At 42.6% G+C, this 21,308-nt stretch overlaps 1 protein-coding gene across 2 annotated transcripts in view; it reads left to right on the forward strand.

Annotated features, from left to right (window-relative positions):
- The window catches only part of LOC115143879 (rhomboid-related protein 1-like), a 63,091-nt gene that overhangs the window by 14,819 nt on the left and 26,964 nt on the right, over positions 1-21,308 (forward strand). The window contains exons 3-5 of one of the 2 annotated variants that reach the window (XM_029684313.2): positions 10,954-11,178; positions 12,799-12,947; positions 13,222-13,334. In XM_029684313.2, coding sequence (XP_029540173.2) covers positions 10,954-11,178; positions 12,799-12,947; positions 13,222-13,334 — 487 coding nt within the window. Of the gene's footprint in view, positions 1-10,586; positions 11,179-12,798; positions 12,948-13,221; positions 13,335-21,308 lie in introns of both variants that reach the window. The other variant, XM_029684314.2, reaches the window with a different exon arrangement.

Genomic DNA, 21,308 nt, shown 5'->3' on the forward strand with positions numbered 1-21,308 from the left:
AATGAAAGCTTTCGTTTCAAATTCTCAGGTCTCGCTGCTAGTGTGCGATCAGCGATGCAGATGCTCTCGCTGACATTTGAACCCAGTATTTCCGTGTTAATATTTCAGTCGAACATGTAGATTCTTCAGCCATTCAAATTTGTAAAAAATAAATGTAGCTCTACAAATGATCTCAAATTAATAGATAAAATGACTAAATATGTTAAGTTTTCTCAAATTTGCCCCAGTCTCCCCTACTAGTGGAGCAAGAAAATTCTGACAAGTGCGACAAGGTTTGAGGATATTTTTCAACAAAAGTAAAGGACAGTAACGTTATGAGTAAAGTAGGAAGCACACTTTATAAATGTAGCATGAAAGAAGTGTGTCTTTGGCCTGGCGAAGCGGTTTTATGTGTTGACTGAACTGGGGTTGATAATTATGAGTTTTACTGCTCTGCTGGTCTCGTGAAGAAATGATGGTCTTGGAATTATCGTTGCCCGAGACGGAGTCAAAATATATCCGAGTCCGATACAAGACCAAGACACTCAATATGTGGTCTCGAGACCGGACTCAAGACCAGTCTGTCTCGAGTATTACACCACTGTGACAGTAGTATAAAAAAGTATGAAAATGTATGCACTCACTACTGTAAGTCGTTCTGGTTAAGAGCGTCTGCTAAATGACTCAAATGTAAATGGTAAATGGTATTTTTTGTTGGAAAGTGCACCACTGCCATTATATTATCTCATCAATCAAATTGATTTCAATCAATCAAATGTATTCATAAAGCCCTTTTTCCATCAGCCGATGTCACAAAGTGCTGTACAGAAACCCAGCCTAAAACTCCAAACAGCAAACAAAGCAAATGTAGAAGCACGGTGGCTAGGAAAAACTCCCTAGAAAGGCCAGAACCTAGGAAGAAAAACCTAGAGAGGAACCAGGCTCTGAGGAGTGGCCAGTCCTCTTCTGGCTGTGCTGGGTGGAGATTATAACAGAACATGGCCAAGATGTTCAAACGTTCATAGATGACCAGCAGGGTCACGTGATAATAATAATCAAAGTGGTTGTAGAGGGTGCAACAGGGCTGCACCTCAGGAGTAAATGTCAGTTGGCTTTTCATAGCCGATCATTCAGAGTTAGAGAAGCCAGATGCGGTAGAGAGAGAGTCCAAAACAGCAGGTCCGGGACAAGGTAGCACATCCAGTGAACATCTAGCCTGAGTTAAGACTTGACCAGAAAGATAGAACAACCCTGCCTAGGGAGATTGAGCAGTGTGTATTGTGTATGTGGGACAGTGTTTCTTTCGTTCTATGTGTGTTTTTTACAGAAATACCGTATTCAGTCCGTTTGCAATGAGACTCGAACTTGAGCTCAGATGCATTCTGTTTCCATTGATCATCCATGAAATGTTTCTACAACTTGATTGGAGGCACACACCTGTCTATATAAGTCCCACAGTTGACATTGCATGTCAGAGCAAAAACCAAGCTATGAGGTCGGAGAAATTGTCCATAGAGCTCCGAGACAGGATTGTGTCGAGGCACAGATCTGGGGAAGGGTACCAAAAAATGTCTGCAGCATTGAAGTTACCCAAGAACACAGTGGCCTCCATCATTCTTAAATGGAAGACGTTTGGAACCACCAATACTTTTGTAAATAAGGTATTTCTGTGTATTATTTTTTTTAAATGTCGTGACGTAACTTTCATTAACGTGATGACTGTTATTTATCGAATCAACTATGTTTAATTGTCAGCTGATTTCAATTAATCATGTAACAATTAACTCATTAGGAATTTTGGGCACCACGGGAAAAGTTGTTTAACAAGTTACCATCTCCCGAATTAACTCTAGAAGATATGTAGATATCTCTTACATCAATAACAGTCACCTGTTAATCATTACCTCATCAGTCTCATTCTGAAAGTCGCAGACCTCTTGAATCCACAAGAACCCCAGCCTTTCTGATTATTCAGTACTACACAAATTGATTTAATCATTTATTTACTAACTAACTAAATAATAACACAGCATACACATTCACAATTACTTTAGACAAAAGTCCCTAGTGGACTGACAAGATATGACAGCTTGTTACACACATGGAGAGGGAGGGGTAGATAAAGAGAGGGAGAGACAATGAGAGTCAAACTTAACGTACATTTGGAATCTACCCTTAAAGTAATAATAATACTTTGCTCATGAACCATTGTCCATTTGGGGTAAGGAATGTAATGTATTTACGTGTAGATGTCTTTGTCCTTCGTCTCTCTGAAAGCAATCGATCCTTCTATGGAAGTGGCTTGATGAGTGTAAGGCTCTGGTTGTCCACCAGAGGTCACAATGACCTTCTTAGTTGTTCTGGCATATAGTGGATGTTTCTTTAGATGCTCAAATGATTGTCTGAGATGGGATCTTCTCCTTCCTTTCTCAGGTAGATAGTCAAGTTCTAGACCGCTTTACATGCACAGCTGCAGACTGTCAAATGTTCTGGTCTAGTCTTTATCTTCACTCGTGTTGAGAGTTTCAGAGTTTCTAACCATTTCAACATGTGGCCAACGCTCCACGCTTTTCTGGTCTGATGAGCTTATCTTCTCACCTCGTGTTGAGTCTTAGCGTTTCAACCATTTGTAACATTCAGCTCACACTGTCCATCTGCTGGTCTGATATGTTGATTCTTAGTGAATCCTTTTAAGCACTCTGGTTGGAAACGCAGTTCCATCACACTGACACGCTCTTCTGATTAGGGGTGTCGCTTAGTTAATGTGCAATGGACATGAAAAACCATTGTCTTATTAGAAAACCAAAATCACATTAATATGTTAACAAAAATAGTTTCATCATTCTTCATATTATATTAACATCATATTGGATAGAAGCTTGAAAGCTTGAATGTGTTTCCTTCCTAAGTTACAGTATTTTCATTATACCGTTTTTAATTACATCACAAAATGAAAAGCAATATGACAGGATTATTCTTTAGATCCCCACGGACCATTCTTTAACATTCCTATCTTATACATATTGTTCTAAAGTTCACTCTTTGGGTGTTATAGTTTTGGGCGGCAAAATGTCTCTGTAAAAAATACATTCCTTTCCCAATAATGAGGGGCAAAGGGAGAGATTCCCCTCCTGCCTAATTTACAACTAAGTGTCAAAACCGGCCCACCCTCCCTTCCCCTCTACTGTGGGTAAGAGGGTCTGGTTGTTGTCAGCTATTTACCAAGCTGATCTGAGGCCTTATGATCCTCGACCATGACAATAATACATTTGCTAAAATGTTGTTTTTTTTAAACTGTTTTAGCTCTGTCATTATAGGGTATTGTGTGTAGCTTGATGATGGAATAAGGCTTTTAGAATAAGGCGGTAATGTAACAAAATTGGGGAAAAGTTGAGGGGTCTGAATAGTTTCTGAATGCACTGAGGCTCTTTTCGCCTGAGGGGCAGTGACTTTCATTCTGTTAGTCTGCTGAACAGGGATGTTAAACTTTCCTTTGCTATATTGGTCTTCAGGCTCAATAAATGTATGTAAATGTCTTGGAAGCGAACTGTTAGCCCACAGGTTCAGTAGTGTATGGCTGTGTGTATAAACATGTTTCAGGGGTTAGCATAGCTGATAAGTGGAAGGGGAATTGAGGCCACATGCGGCTGGTGTGCATGTGTAGGCTAATTGAGCATATTGTGTTATGGAATAGATTAGGTACTGTAGTTTGAACAGCACACTACAGCTCACTACCACTTCCACACTCTATTCCCCAAGGGAGCACCAGCAACTTTGTCCAGGTGATGAGCCTGGTTGATAAGCACATCAGGTGTTGCCAATTAAGGTGATTGTCAGTCAGTGTTCCAGCTTCAAATCAAATCAAACTTTATTTGTCACATGCTCCAAATACAACAAGTGTAGACCTTACAGTGAAATGCTTTCTTTACAATCCCTTAACCAACAGTGCAGTTCAAGAAGAGCTAAGAAAATATTTACCAAATAAACTAAAGTTAAAAATAAATAAAAAGTAACACAATAACAACAATGACGGGGCTCTATGCAGGGGGTACCAGTACCCAGTACAGTGTGCGGGGGTACAGGTTAGTTGAGGTAATTTGTACATGTAGGTAGTGGTGAAGTGACTATGCATAGATAATAAACAGCGAGGGGGGTCAATGTAAATAGTCCAGTGGCCATTTGATTAATTGTTCAACAGCCTTATGGCTTGGGGGTAGGAGCCTTTTGTTCCTAGCCTTGGCGCTCCAGTACTGTTTGCCGTGCGGTAGCAGAGAAAACAGTCTATGACTTGGGTGACTGGAGTGCACCTCCACTTGCACCTCCAAGTTTGGAGGTGACTGGTTTTGTTTGGTGGCCATGAGGTCTGTAGTAACTAGGCCTAGGACCCCTAGACAAAGGGAGTGCAACAATATCCGTAGGCTAGCTATGGGTTTCATAACAACTGATTTCACCTCGTTAACAGAGTGTGCCGGTAGTTGCTATCATGTATTGTGTTAAATTAAATCAATCTGTCATTCCTCTCCTTCAGGTGGCAGTTTAAATGATGTTCTGAGAACATTCAACAGCTCCCATCCTGTTGGAAGGATCATTATCAGGTGACTGTGATCATGAAAAACTCCTTGCCGTAGTCATTTTTCCTCCTTAATGGGAGAGATACAGCAATACGGATCCCACCTCTGCCACAATCTGACAATATGCTTTGTGTTGTAGTCATGACACAGAAATATATACAACGTTAGGAAAACTTTACTGAACATGTTTCAGTTACCTACAGTAAGAATATTTCCGTTTCCTCTGTAACAGAAATATTGCTCCTGGGATTATCTGGGTTTCTGCTCCACTTGATGATGGATGAAGTTGACACCATAAGCCCAGAGAACCGTTTGCCACCTGTGATCTGACTGAAGCTCTCTTGGGGATTATTTGAGTGTCCCCAACAAGGACATTTTGGGATATTTAGTGACTCCAGTGTGGTCATTATATTGTTTAGAGGTGTCAATGGGGTCATCTGACCGTGTTTAGTGCCCACAGTCCATCTGTCTTCTGAGTGGAAGAGCAGGGTCTGATTGAAGGGAAAGACAAAAAAGATGATAGATGCACCCCATCATCCCTGACACACACACATACTGGCTGTTCGTCGTACACGCTCCACACATACAAACACACCCTCGCAACACACCACAAACTCAGGCAGGCACCATTTATTTTTTGCTTGGATTGCTTGCTCCAGAGTGGTGCACTTTGCTTAAGTGTCCATAACCGAAGGTTTTTCCAGTTTAGGTCCTGAAGATAAAACCATGAAGGAGGGTTATGGCTATGGGCTTATGGGGAGATAAAGGTGGGCTCTCATTTTAAAAGGATTTTGCGAGAATAAGGGTGGGTGCAAACAGTGCCGAGATCCACAGTGATTTCATTTTTTCTTATCACTGTGTGTTTGCATTTATTTAATAGCTTAATAATGGATTATAAATTACCAGTAAATGTGTAGTAAATGGCGTGCTGATCCTGTTTAACAGTACTAAATGATGGTGAGTCATTTACTATATGGTAATTCAGGGGCATTCAGATTCCAACCTGGTTCTTCACAGTATGTGGTAGGGCTTGAAAACTATTACAGACTAGAAAGGGAAACCCACCCGCGAGCTGCCCAGTGATGCGAGCCTACCAGACGAGCGAAATGCTTTTTATGCTCGCTTTGAGGCAAGCAACACTGAAGCATGCATGAGAGCACCAGCTGAGCAAGACCTTTAAACATTCACACATTCACAAAACAGCGGGGCCAGATGGATTACCAGGATGTGTACTCAAAGCATGCGCGGACCAACTGGCAAGTGTCTTCACTGACATTTTCAACCTCTCCCTGATCAAGTCTGTAATACCTATATGTTTCAAACAGACCACCATAGTCCCTTTGCCCAAGAAAGCGAAGGTAACCTTCCTAAATGAATTCCGCCCCGTAGCACTCACATCTGTAGCCATGAAGTGCTTTGAAAGGCTGGTCATGGCTCACATCAACACCATCATGCCAGAAACCCTAGACCCCCTCCAAATCGCATACTGCCCCAACAGATCCACAGATGACGCAATCTCAATCGCACTCGCACTTCACACTGCCCTTTCCCACCTGGTCAAAAGGAACACCTATGTGAGAATGCTGTTAATTGACTACAGCTCAGCATTCAACACCACAGTGCTCATAAAGCTCATCACTATGCTAAGGACCCTGGGACTAAATACCTCCCTCTGCAACTGGATCCTGGACTTCCAGACGCGCTGGCCCCAGGTGGTAAGGGTAGGCAACAACACATCTGCCAGGCTGATCCTCAACACTGGGGCCCCTCAGGGTTCCTGCTTAGTCCCCTCCTGACAATTTTTTTGACCCCCTCGTATTTGTCTTTACACTGCTACTACTCGCTGTTTATTATCTATGTGCATAGTCACTTTACATATTACCTCGACTAACCTGTACCCCCGCACATTGACTCTGTACCAGTACCCCCTGTATATAGCCTCGTTATTGTTATGTGATTTTCTTGTATTACTTTTTGATTCTTTTTCTTTTGTTTTTACTTTAGTTTATTTAGTAAATATTTTCTTAACTCTATTTCTTGAACTGCATTGTTGGTTAAGGGATTGTAATTGATCATTTCACGGTAAGGTTTAGACCTGTTGTATTTGGCGCATGTGACAAATAAAATGTGATTTGATTTGGTAAATCATTTAGTAACATTAATTGAATGATTTATTAATTGAGCTAGCTATCGTTTAGCAGCAGGACTCTCTGACTCTACACCTGGAGGGCTCTGTGTGTAAGAGAGCGAGGGCTGATGCTCTCACAAACAGCTATTAATTAAATAAATTAGATTAGCTAAATGTATCAAACATTGTTTGGAAACCATCATGACCAATTTTGGAAATGTAGTGGAATGGCACGTCTGAATCATTTAGAATGACTTGATACCAAACTCGATACAAAACTCAATACCTCCTAATATACATCTATATAAGGAAAACTATAGAACTGTCACACCCTGACCATAGAGAGCCTTTTATTCTCTATGTTGGTTAGGTCAGGGTGTGGCTAGGGTGGGTTATCTAGGTTGTTTTATGTCTATGTTGGCCTGTTATGGTTCCCAATCAGAGGCAGCTGTTTATTGTTGTCTCTGATTGGGGATCATATTTAGGCAGCCATTTCCCCACTGGGTTTTTGTGGCATCTTGTTTGTGAGTTAGTGCATGTAGCACCTCATGTTACGGTTCGTTGTTTGTTTCCTTTAGTTTTTTTTGTACGTTTCACAAAAATAAAGATGTGGAACTCTGAGCACGCCATGCCTTGGTCTGTCTCTACACAATACCGTGACAGGAACAAATATAATTTTTGTTATTATATATTCAAACGATATTCGATAAATACAGTCATGGCCAAAGGTTTTGAATGACACAAATATTAATTTCCACAAAGTTTGCTGCTTCATTGTCTTTAGATATTTTTGTCAGATGTTACTATGGAATACTGAAGTATAATTACAAGCATTTTATAAGTGTCAAAGGCTTTTATTGGCAATTACATGAAGTTGATGCAAAGAGTCAATATTTGCAGTGTTGAGCATTCATTTTCAAGACCTCTGCAATCCGCCCTGGCATGCTGTCAATTAACTTCTGGGCCACATCCTGACTGATGGCAGCCCATTCTTGCATAATCAATGCTTGGAGTGTCAGAATTTGTGGGGTTTTGTTTGTCCACGCGCCTCTTGAGGATTGACCACAAGTTCTCAATGGGATTAATGTCTGGGGAGTTTCCTGGCCATGGACCCAAAATATCGATGTTTGGTTCCCGAACCACTTATTTATCACTTTTACCTTATGGCAAGGTGCTCCATCATGCTGGAAAAGGCATTGTTCGTCACCAAACTGTTCCTGGATGGTTGGAAGAAGTTGCTCTCGGAGGATGTGTTGGTACCATTCTTTATTCATGGCTGTGTTCTTAGGCAAAATTGTGAGTGAGCCCACTCCCTTGGCTGAGAAGCAACCCCACACATGAATGGTCTCAGGAAGCTTTTCTGTTGGCATGACACAGGACTGATGGTAGCGCTCACCTTGTCTGCTCCGGACAAGCTTTTTTCCGGATGCCTCAAACAATCAGAAAGGGGATTCATCAGAGAAAATGACTTTACCCCAGTCCTCAGCAGTCCAATCCCTGTACCTTTTGCGGAATATCAGTCTGTCCCTGATGTTTTTCCTGGAGAGAAGTGGCTTCTTTGCTGCCCTTCTTGACACCAGGCCATCCTCCAAAAGTCTTCGCCTCACTGTGCGTGCAGATGCACTCACACCTGCCTGCTGCTATTTCTGAGCAAGCTTTGTACTGGTGGTGCCCCGATCCCTCAGCTGAATCAAATTTAGGAGACGGTCCTGGCGCTTGCTGGACTTTCTTGGGCGCCCTGAAGCCTTCTTCACAACAATTGAACCGCTCTCCTTGAAGTTCTTGATGATCCGATAAATGGTTGATTTAGGTGCAATCTTACTGGCAGCAATATCCTTGCCTGTGAAGCCCTTTCTGTGCAAAGCAATGATGATGGCACGTGTTTCCTTGCAGGTAACCATGGTTGACAGAGGAAGAACAATGGTTCCAAGCACCACCCTCCTTTTGAAGCTTCCAGACTGTTATTCGAAGTCAATCATAATGACAGAGTGATCTCCATTCTTGTCCTTGTCAACACACTCACCTGTGTTAATGAGAGAATCACTGACATGATGTCAGCTGGTCCTTTTGTGGCAGGGCTGAAATGCAGTGGAAATGTTTTTGGGGGATTCAGTTCATTTGCATGGCAAAGCGGGACTTGGCAATTAATTGCAATTCATCTGATCACTCTTCATAATGTTCTGGAGTATATGTAAATTGCCGTCATTCAAACTGAGGCAGCAGACGTTGCGAAAATTAATATTTGTGTCATTCTCAACTTTTGTCCACGACTGCACACTTATTGAGAAAACACCAGAACTAATTAAGTCATCATGAAGAACAGAGGCTGGAGCTGAGCTGAGACTAGTATGTACTGTAAGCCCACACTGTTCACAAGGAGGGGAGTGTGAGGATCCTGCTGTTCGGAATACACACAAACGGAAGCACACACACCGGATGTCAATTAGGTCCATTCCGGTCTCCCTTAAAGGGTATTCTATCTTCAGCTCCATCCTTAGCCTTTAATATCAATTATTGTCCCTGGCAGACATCATCTTGCTTCTTGTCAGGGGAATTTTAGCTGCGGACCTTGTTGATGCCAGAGTCTGAGGTTCTCCTGAGTACAGAGTAGTGATGCAATGGGATGTGATACTAGCACACCCTGCTAGAATGCTCCTGCTGTGTTTGTCAGGGCTCACCAGTCAAGTCGTCAGCTCTCGTACTAACACGCCTTATTGTCTGCCTCCCTGTCTCAAACTTCAAAGGCCACTTAATGCACACTTTAGAAGCGGCAGTCCCACACGTCAGAGGAGAAGGCAAGGCAGAATGACAAGTGTGTCTAATTGGAAATGTCTCCCGGGAACGTTCAGGAGCACAAATCTCAGAGAGGGAGAAGAAACGCATCGCTAAGAGGAAAAGCAGTAGGTGTTTTCAGATTTAAAAAAAAATTGGTTTAAACACTGGAAACACAGGCATCGTTTAGAGAAGAAAGCCCACAGAGAAGAAATTGTTTTATTATTTTTATTATACATCCCTCAAACTCCTTTTCTCCTATTCAGTCTCTTGAAGACATTGGTAAAGACAGGTGGAAACCATTCACTTCCGCTGTTGTGCTTCCCCGGAGCTAGTAGATCCACGAGGGCATATCATTTTCCTTTCCTTCCTTCCTAATGCGCTTTCCTCTCCCTCCTAAAGCATGTACAGTATAATTGCATTTCCTGGGCCTGATCTCCATGCTAAAATATGCGGTAGTGCAGCCACGGGAGGGCCGGCGGCCCCTCTCGTCTTCACGCTGCTTATCGGTGTGCCACAGGCCCACACTCGTTCATTGTTCAACCCTGGCATCATAATTACCTAATATGTGTCTCACGGCATCCCACTCGACTATACTTCATCACAATCCACTACCGCTCTACAGACACTATATATATCTGTTATTCCTAAAAAATAAAATAAAAAGGTTAATAGCCTCAGAGGACTAGGACTCATTTGTATGTGATTTCTTTGTTTCTATATTTATTTGTCTCCTTGTTTTGTTTCTTTCATTAGCACCATGTAGATATTACACCCGATTACTTTCATTATTATGCTCCCCACAGTGTCCGGATGTAATGAGCCTGCACACAACAGCACCTAATGAAATATGGTTGGTTTGCTTTAGCGGCCTCCTTGGTGGGGTCTGTGGGCACTCTGACGACTGTTGCAGTATAGATAGATACAGTATGAATGTGGCTTGACATATTGTCTATGTATCATCTTGGATTTAAGCATCATTCTCTCTATGGCATAGGCATACACAAATTCATATACGCTGAGATGTGACGTTCTTATCTCCTTCCCTTGTAGGACCTTTCAGATGTATTGTCATCATATGAGGAAGTTCATTTTCTTCCAGATTCATTGTACAATCTGTCCCTCATCCTTGTCAGTTGTGGTTGCACCAGGGTGTTTCATCAAGACGTCCTACTAAAGCAGCAGACATCAGGGATTCCATGTATCAAGTCATGCTAGCCCCGCCTGTGCCGTTCCTGCTCACTAAGCAAACCTGGAGTCTCAATGATAACAGAAGGATGTCACCGGTCTCCCCACCGCATGCCCCCCCGCCCTTTGTTTTAAGTTGAGTGCAGTTGAAAAGTCAACTTCTAAAAGCAGTTGCAGGCATTTAGCATGCCAGTTCATCAATAAAGTGATATATTTCTTCACTCTGTCAGTCAAAGGAATACTAACTTTGTTCTTGTTCTCTCTCTTTCTCCTTTCTTTTTCTATATGTCATCCATCTCCCGCCCTTCTCTTCAGATGAGCAGCAAGCGTTCCAGCAGTTTCCGACGGGCCATCGCCAATGGCCGCCGTACACTGCAGCGAGAGATCCTATTGGATGAGACGGGCCTTGGTGTGTACAAGCGCTTTGTGCGCTACGTGGCCTATGAGATCCTGCCCTGCGAGACAGACCGGCGCTGGTACTTCCACCAGAACCGCCTTTGTCCCCCGCCCATATTCATGGCCATCATTACCATTGTCCAGGTGAGAGGGAAGAGAGAAAGAAGACCCTTCAAATAAGCAGAACGATGTTTATGGCATAAAAAGTCTTTAGCTTTGTCATATGTGGGCACTGACCAACTATTTGGTAAACAATGGTTAAGGAGGTGCAATCGATGCCTGTCCTCGAAGGCAACACTGTATTGGCTTTCATGATTGAATTTCATGATTGAATGTAGAACTGGGAAACCAAGCCAGTGGACTAGTCTCTGGCCAAGTCATTGACATTATTGGAACAATTTAGTGAGAGGAAAGAAAATAACCACCAGACAGCTTTAGCCCCAGAGGCCTTGGCTTGAACAGGCAATGCTATAAAACCTGCTGTTTCTCAGCGAAGCAACAGCACTTTCTGTTCTAACTCACTGCCATTCTGAAGAAAGCGAATGAAGTGCTCTTACACTGAACTAAAATATAAATGCAACATGCAACAATTTAAAATATTTTACTGAGTTACAGTTCATATTAGGAAATCAGTCAATTGAAATATAAATGCAACATGTATAGTCTTGGGCTCATGTTTCATGAACTCAAATAAAAGATTTTCCAAATGCAGAAAAAGCTTATTTCTCTCATTTTGTGCGCAAATTTGTTTACATCCCTGTTAGTGTGCATTTCTCCTTTGCCAAGATAATCCATCCACTTGACAGGTGTGGCGTATCAAGAAACTGATTAAACAACATTATCATTACACAGGTGCACCTTGTGCTGGGGGCAATAAAAGGCAGTTTTGTCACAACACAATACCCCAGATGTCTCAAGTTTTGAGGGAGCGTGCAATATCCACCAGAGCTGTTGCCAGAGAATTTTATGATAATTTCTCTACCATAGGCCGCCTCCAACGTCATTGGACGTACTAACAAATTCTCTAAGACGACGTTGGTGGCGGTTTATGCCACACCTGTCAGGTGGATGATTAGGGCTCCCTAGTGGGGCAGGCTGTATCACATCCGGCGGTGATTGGGAGTCCCATAGGGTGGCGTACAACTGGCCCAGCATCGTCCAGGTTGGGCCAGGGTAGGCCGTCATTGTAAATAAGAATTTGTTCCTAACTAACTAGTTAAATAAAGGTTCAATTCAACAACAACAAAAATCTAAAATCTTGGCAAGGGAGAAATTCTCACTGACAGGAATCTAAACAAATTTGTGCACAAAATTTGAGAGAAATAAGCTTTTTTTGCGTATGGAACATTTCTGGAATCTTTTACTTCAGCTCATGAAACATGGGACCAACACTGTGTTTATATCTAAATGCTTCACAATGGCGGTGAATGGTCTGAAATGACAATGAGGCTATGATAATTACTATTTCCTTTCATTAAAATTCATGGAGATAATGATTTATGAAAGGAGCAAATGGAATCGGTCCAGCTCTGTGTCTCTCTGTATTTGCGTCTCTTGCCGGTGCCAATGGAAGTCACCAACCGACGCAAGGCATACGGCGTTCGAAAAAAGACAACATTCATGGCATTTATTAGCAAAATCACAATATGTTTTGGCACTACAATTTCTTGGCTCTCATAACAGAAATCTGTATTATATGATATCAATGAGTGTCTGAATGAAGAGACGTGGGTGTGAACCAGCGTGTGTCGTCTCTCCCGTCAGATCATCGTGTTCATGTGCTATGGCATCATGCTGAATAAGTGGATGCTGCAGACGTACCAGCCAGACTTCATGAAGAGCCCCCTGGTGTACCACCCCAGACACCGCCACCAGGTCTGGCGCTTCTTCAGCTACATGTTCATGCACGTTGGGTAAGAGACCACCCCACCTGATTCACATACACACGTGCACCTATACATGCGCACACACACACACACACACACACACACACACTCAGTGTGAAGCAACATGAATTGATACTGGAAGGCATTGACCGATAATGCATTAGATAGGATTGATGGTGATAGATGACTACTGTAGTTAACATTGATGAAGTGTCTAGACTAAAGGAGCTGATTAAAATTATATGCATAATTAATATTTTATTGAGACCAGAATCATCCTCCTGTTCACTGCGTCTCTCAGGTTGGAGCAGCTGGGGTTCAACGCTCTGCTCCAGCTGATGATCGGAGTTCCCTTGGAGATGGTCCATGGCATCCTACGCATCAGTCTGCTGTACATGGCCGGTGTTTTGGCAGGTGAGTGTCAGTGTGTTAGCAACGTTGGTTGATGTGATAGTATCGGTGTTAATTGTGTTAGTAACCCTGTATTTTAGTGCTGATAGTACTGTATCTTGGTACTTTGGTGTTTTAGTATATGAATCTGTTGGTGTAGTAATATTTTAGTTCCTTGGTGTGTTAGTCTGTTCCACATGGCTGGTACGTTGGCCATAAAATGTACACTACCGTTCAAAAGTTTGGGGTCTCTTAGAAATGTCCTTGTTTTTGAAAGAAAAGCACATTTTTTTGTCCATTTAAAATAACATCAAATTGATCAGAAATACAGTGTAGACATGGTTAATGTTGAAAAAGACTATTCTAGCTGGAAATGGCTGATTTCTTATGGAATACCTACGTAGGTGTACAGAGGCCCATTGTCAGCAACCATCCATCCTGTGTCCAATGGCACATTGTGTTAGCTAATCCAAGTTTATCATTTTAAAAGGTTAAATGATCATTACATTTTTTTTTGCAATTGTTAGCACAGCTGAAAACTGTTGTTCTGATTAAACAAGCAATAAAACTGGCCTTCTTTAGACTAGTTGAGTATCTGGAGCATCAGCACTTGTGGGTTCGATTACAGGCTCAAAATGTCCAGAATCAAATAACTTTGTTCTGAAACTCGTCAGTCTATTCTTGTTCTGAGAAATTACGGCTATTCCATGCGAGAAATTGCCAAGAAACTGAAGATCTCGTTCAACGCTGTGTACTACTCCCTTCACAGAACAGAGCAAACTGGCCCTAACCAGAATAGAAAGCGGAGTGGGAGGCACCGATGCACAACTGAGTAAGAGGACAAGTACATTAGCGTGTCTAGTTTGAGAAACAGACGCCTCACAAGTCCTCAACTGGCTTCATTAAATAGTACCCGCAAAATACCAGTCTCAACGTCAACCGTGAAGAGGCGACTCCGAGATGACGGCCTTCTTGACGCGTAAAACCCTTGTTTCCTAGTACTGTATCTCTTTTATGCCCACTCTGCATGATTTTGTTTTCTGACGTTGTAAATCACTTTCTCTCTGACTTGTACTTGTATCAGAAGCTGAAGCCTAATTCCAATTGAGCGATATTCATTCATTTTGTACTGTTTTTCTATTGTCTACTAAAAACATTGATTCTTTCACTACCCTTATTTCCTTCCTAGCATAAGATGGTGTAAATGTCGTTCAACTCCTCGTGCTCCCTGAAATTTACACACACCTGCACGTGCACGCATGCCCACACAAACACACACACACAGTACATGCTCATGCTTTTATTTATTTTTGTGATGATGACAGACCTGGGCCAGGTCGCAGTTATAAATGAGAACTTGTTCTTAACTAGCCTACCTGGTACAAGAAAGGTGAAATAAAGTAAAGTTAAAAAAGAATCGGAGAAAGGCGGAAAAAGAAAAAAAAAGTGAGCCAGTGAAGCTGAGGGTTTTAGGCCTCCTCTCTTCGGGTATTAGCCTAAGTGCAGACAAAACTGAAGTAGGAAGAAAAGCAGTGGAAGGTCTGTTTTCAAGCAGGTAGATCGGCGCCAGGGGAGCTTGGGGTCTACAGGCACAGCCGGGGGTCAAACTCACAGGTTCAGGCAGGGTTTTAGGGCAGCTAATGATGAGGCACACGTAATAAAGGGAGTTATGAGAGACCGAGGATTCACGTCCAGGTGCGAGGTCAGTGGGGCCAAACGCCCTGGCTCTGGGCACAGTGGGAGAGTAATAAAGACCCGGATCCCCGAGCCCTCCTGCCTTCAGCTAACAGTTTTACATGAAAAGAACAGGCAGACATCAAACAGAGGAAAAGAGGGGGGACAAGTAAGTGAGCAAGTGGTGCTGACTCTTCCACTGGAGTTTTAGTGTGGCTCATTTAATGCCAAACGCCATATAGCAAGGTTTATAGCTTTATGCTGTTGGAATTAATTGTCTGTTTGAGTTAAGGCCGAGTAGCAACCTCCATTAACATATTGTGAGCAATCGTAACAATAAATTCTCTACTGTGCTTTATATGGTTTATTCCAAGTGTGTGTGTGTGTGTGTGTGTGTGTGTGTGTGTGTGTGTGTGTGTGTGTGTGTGTGTGTGTGAGGGGTGTATGTCTGAATGTATGTATATATGTCTGTCTTTGTAAAGTTACTGCATAGCTCGGTGAGAACAACCGTGTCTGGACGACGTAGACCTTGTATTACCAGACTGATTACCGCTGCGCTAGACTTACCTATGTTTTAGCAAAACAGAATGTTTATTTATTTACCTTTATTTAACTAGGCAAGTCAGTTAAGAACAAATTCTTATTTACAATGACAGCCTAGGAACAGATTTTTACCTCAGATTTTTACCTCAGGGGTTTGAACTTGCAAAATTCCAGTTACTAGTCCAACGCTCTAACCACTAGGCTACCCTGCCGCCCTAAAGTAATCTCGCAAGACTTCTGGATGCTTGTACCAGGTTAATAAAAATTGCCCAGGGATACAGATGACTTGGGATAACTTTTTTATTTCTCTTTCCATTTTGTAGCCTTTGTCTATCTCATGTTAATATTCATGTTCTGTTCAATCATGTCAGGATTTGTTTGTTCTTGTAAAACAGTAGAGCTCACCGGGTTTAGTTGTGCTTCGAGATTACATCCTCAGGGAGACCTTCAGCAGGTAGTGTGTGTGTGTGTGTTACAGGGCGGTACAAGAGTTAAAGGGATTAGATTATACACAGTAGACATCTCTGACGTATGCATAGTAGTTATTTTCTGTTTTTTGAGTAACTATACCATCAGTTCTTCGTGACATAATGTGGAGGATGAGGAATCCTAGCTAGGTCATGAGCTGCTCTGCGTGGTGCTGATTTTCAGTGTTCATGAATTCATTAATGTAATAGTCGGTTACTGGACATGGCCTAGTATTTGCAAGTGTAGATATGCTTATACTTGCATTAGTGCGTGGGTGTTGACTGAAAAGCAGTTGATCCTGTAGGCTTATAGGGACCCTAGCCAGTTTCAGTCATTGTGTACTGCTACTGTATCCCACTGTAAACCCCCAAAACCTGTGAAGATATGTGAAAAAATCCATACTGTTGCTCCCATATCAAGACATTAATTCAAACAAGAATAAGAAATATGGATGGCTTTGCGCTGATGCTGATTCTCAATTCTAATAATGGTGTCAGTCCATCATTGAGATCTCTCTTAATGGGATCGATTCAGGAGCATTCAGTTGGTCATCAAGTTGTCAATGTGATAAAAAATAAAGCCTGTAAGAATGATTCAGACCTGAGACTGGGCTAAATCGTTTTTTTGTTATCTCTGTTCCTCGGTTTTGGTGAAATGGCTATAATCTTTTTTTTAATTGCCTTGTATTTTTTTTGATAAAAAATGATCACTTGTTTTGTAAGCCCAGGAGGTGTGAGTGTTTCACTGCAGTACCAGACAAGGGAATGCTGTAGGTAGGCAAGTCTTTTTACATTTGTCTCAGTTTCATCAGGTCACGGAGACCCAATAAATCTGTATTAAGGAGTCCACATTGTATTTCTCTAATGGGAATTTTAAGACATGGGAATTTGATGCACCGTTATGTGAGATGGATTAGTTGTCCTTTGTATTTTAGATATTTTTTATCTGAATAAAATGTTAGAGTCCTCTGCCCTCTTTAATCTCTTCCCAGGAAGTTGATTTGAATGAGTGCCATCGTGAATACCTGGTATGGCTGTGATGGAGTAGAGGGGTCCGATCAGACAACAAGTTGACAGTTATTTTCCCTTCATGCTGTGCCATGTAGAACAACTTTGAGCCAGCCTATAGGGAAAGGGAGAATGAGAGCAGAGGAGTGTTAGAGGAGGACAGAAGAGGGTGCAGAGAACACAAGGCTAGATAAATCACCTCAGGTGCCAGGGAGAGGTGACTCTAACACCCTGACCCTAACTCAGGCTCTGACTCCTGGTGGAAGGATATTTATTATTCACTGTGGCCCTGAGGGAGGAAGAGAGAAAGATAGATAGAGAGTGAGAGATGGAGGAAACATGAACCACTCTTCTAGCTTATGTACTTGTCAATTTGGCTTTGCTTCAGCCAGTTGAGTCACTTGCTTCATTATACTTCTTGTTCTTTTGGTTCTTTGAATGCATTAATGGTGTTGTGTGGGCTCAGTTGTCACTAACACTACACAGTACATTTGCAGTATAGCCTGTATGAACTGAGTTCTGTTTGAGTGCATGTATCCCTTTAATATTAGCCATGGAGCCCTGTATTGTGTATAGATCCTGGTGTTGCATAAAGCCCCTGCCTTGTGTGCGGTTCTGTGGCTGTAAGCCCCTCTGATGTAGTCTCTTGGCGGTGGGGTAGTGTGATTGTGCATTGAGGAGGCAGGCAGGGTGACCTTGGCGCAGTGCAGCTGGCTCATTGGCTGCCGGTGTGATTATGGTAATCCCCCAGCCCTCCTCCATGGGGCCCTCCTCACCGTCAACCTCACCACACAATGTGGCACCATCCAGGCTCACTTCCTCTCCTAGCCTTTTTCCCCCTCATCAATCTACACACAATACCCCGTACTGACAAAGCAAAAAGAGGTTTTTCTACATTTTTGCAAATTAATAAAAACATATCACCTATTCAGACCCTTTACTTAGTACTTTGTTGAAGCACCTTTGGTAGCGATTACAGCCTCAAGTCTTCTTGGGTATGACGGTACAAGCTTGATACACCTGCAGATCCTCTCAAGCTCTGTCAGGTTGGATGGGGAGCTCTGGCTGGGCCACTCAAGGACATTCAGAGACCTGAAGCCACTCCTGCGTGGTCTTGGCTGTGTGCTTAGGGTCGTTGTTCTGTTGGAAGGCCATCCTTCACTCCAGTCTGAGGTCCTGAGCACTCGCTCTGAAGCAGGTTTTCATCAAGGATCTCTCTGTACTTTGCTCCTTTCATCTTTCCCTCGATCCTGACTAATCTCCCAGTCACTGCTGCTGAAAAACATCCCCACAGCATGATGTTGCCACCAGCATGCTTCACAGTAGGGATGGTGCCAGGTTTCCTCAAGACGTAACGCTTGGCATTCAGGCCAAAGAGTTCAATCTTGGTTTCATCAGACCAGAGAATTTTGTTTCTTATGGTCTGAGAGTTCTTTAGGTACCTTTTGGCAAACTCCAAGCGGGCTGTCATGGGCCTTTTTACTGAGGAGTGGCTTCTATCTGGCCACTCTAACATAAAGGCCTGATTGATGGAGTTCTACAGAGATGGTTGTCCTTCTGGAAGGTTCTCACATCTCCACAGAGCTCTGTCAGAGTGACCATCAGGTTCTTGGTCGACTCCCTGACCAAGGCCCTTCTCACCCAATTGTTCAGTTTGACCGGGCAGCCAGCTCTAGGCATAGTCTTGGAGGTTCCAAACGTCTTCCATTTAAGAATGATGGAGGCCACTGTGTTCTTGGGGACCTTCAATGCTGCAGAAATGTTTTGGTATCATTCCCCAGATCTGTGTCTTGACACAATCCTGTCTCTGAGCTCTATGGACAATTACTTGACCCCATGGCTTGGTTTTTGCTCTGACATGCACTGTCAACTGTGAGACCTTATATAAACAGGTATGTGCCTTTCCAAATCATGACCAATCAATTGAATGTACCACAGGTGGACTCCAATCAAGTTGTAGAAACATCTCATGGATGATCAATGGTAACAGGATGCACCTGAGCTCAATTTTGAGTCTCATAGCAAAGTGTCTGAATACTTATGTAAATAAGGTATTTGTTTTAATTTTTATAAATTAGCAAACATTTCTAGAAACCTGTTTTCGCTTTGTAATGATGGTGTATTGTGTGTAGATTAATGAGGGAAACAAATCATTTAATACATTTTAGAATAAGGCTGTAACGTAACAAAATGTGGAAAAAGGGAAGGGGTCTGAATACTTTCTGAATGCACTGTATATTCTATTTCTACATTTACATTTACATTTAAGTCATTTAGCAGACGCTCTTATCCAGAGCGACTTTCTGTGGGTTATCCTGTCCAGTCTAGTCCAGGTGCGTTCTGTTTGCTTTCTAGAGCACAGGAATGTATTTCATTAGTTCGTTTTTTTTAAAACAGTGAATAATTTTCTCCCAAGTGTCTTTTGTATCTGTTTGCTGAAAAGCTGTTGTGACTGAGGACGAGATCGGTCGTGACCAGAGTCTATTCGGACACATATCAGCAACCACTGGTATTCATTCGCACACACAGAGACACAAACAGTACACACACACACTATAATATACACCACACTTACTCTCATTTACGCTAAACACACACACGTGCACACCCAGGCGTCAGATGTGATTATATCTGGTCTCTGATGCCTGGTGCTGTGTTGAATGGTCTCTCTTCTCAGCAGCTCTGAGGATGTGACTGCGGGAGACTATAGATTTTTCTTGGTGGCCCCTGTGCTCCTGGGAAAACATACATATTATCAGGTTTTTCCCCTGGCAAATTTGGGCGGAGCAGAACACTGTCTGCGATAGAATAAACTGACTCAATCTCCGAGGAGACCGAGGGCAAAGTGTCTTTGGACCGGGTGTTTTAGCACAGTGCAAAATGTACGAGTTTTATATGCCTGTGTGATTAAGTGCTGCTCTCAAGGCCCTGATGTTGATATTACTGCTTTTGTTTTGACACAGTGTTTTGGAAACCCATTGATTCTATGGAACTCAGCTGTGTGTTTAGAATGGGCTTTTGCGTTGTGTATTGGCCCTAAATGTTGTCTGTCTGGCGTATAGGGACTCTGGTGGTTTGTTTTGACTGGATATACAGGTGGGAGTGTTGTTTATCTTTGATTTCTATGGGAATTAGCGTTTGTATCCCGTTGGTGGCCTTGTGAACTGGGGATGATGATTAAAAGGCCTCAGTCTCCTCTTTCCATTAAGGTCATTCTAAGGTTGAATATTTTCCTCTGTACTCGTACTCGTACACCAAGCCAGAGAAATGGATAGTGGTGGCAGATTGGATGTGGACTGATTGTAGATTGTGCGGCTCCCCTTTGAAGAAAAGCCACAGATAGTAGAATGAGGATATATCCCTTATGTCTCCGTGCCGTCAGGGAGAGGAAGTGTTCATCTCTATCCCTGTTGTACCATCATATTTTAAACAAACTTCCTCAGACTGACAGGATCATTATAGTTCAAATGGGACTAGAAAATGGGGGCCCGTTCGAGTAATGACCTTTAGAGTTATGAGCATGTCAAATAGAGGATAGGGTAGACAAAAGCCCATGTGACAGATGGCTAGCCTCCAGTCATGTCACCCCCGCCACCCTCTTCCACCCTCCCCTCCCTTCTACCTCTCAACATCAGCAGAGTTCCTAGATGCCCTTGTCTTGATGTGTATGACTCTTGTTGTGTAATTAATGACACCACTCAAACACAAATCTTTTTGATAAAGGAACAAAAGCACATGTCTTTACAGATCTAGGCTATGTAAGCTTGAAAGGAAAATACCACTCCAAAACTATATTTTAGCATTGGTTTCATTAGTTCTATATCTTCATCCAAAACATTTTGGGACTTTCTCAACAGTTGTATAATGAAACAGATACCAAATGATTGTTTTGGAGTGGTATTTTCCTTTAAAGTTAGGTTTGGGATACAGGCGTTCCATATGTGCTCATCCCAGTGTAACAGAACAATGTGTTGTTGACCTCCTGACCCAAGCTCAGTCCTCTCATGTGCACCGCTTGTGATCCTTCCCCATTGCAGTCAACTTGTGTTAATTTGACATTGTCAAGGTTGCTGATTAAGATCTCCTACTCATGTTTAATGTGGCTGCCTCCTCGGCTGCACTGTGAAAAGCACACTAATTAATCTGTGTCTCGTTAGAGGCTGTCAGTTTCACTTTACCTGAGGAACATTAGATACTCCTCCTACTGTGGGTAAACCCCCACCCCTTTGAGAAAACACGCATAGAAAGGCCTCTCCGGCCTTTTAAGTTTCTTGCCCTCTCTGCATTAACACTATTTGTTCCTGTG

The sequence above is a fragment of the Oncorhynchus nerka genome, linkage group LG16 (genome assembly GCF_034236695.1).
Source record: "Oncorhynchus nerka isolate Pitt River linkage group LG16, Oner_Uvic_2.0, whole genome shotgun sequence".
NCBI lineage: Eukaryota > Metazoa > Chordata > Actinopteri > Salmoniformes > Salmonidae > Oncorhynchus > Oncorhynchus nerka.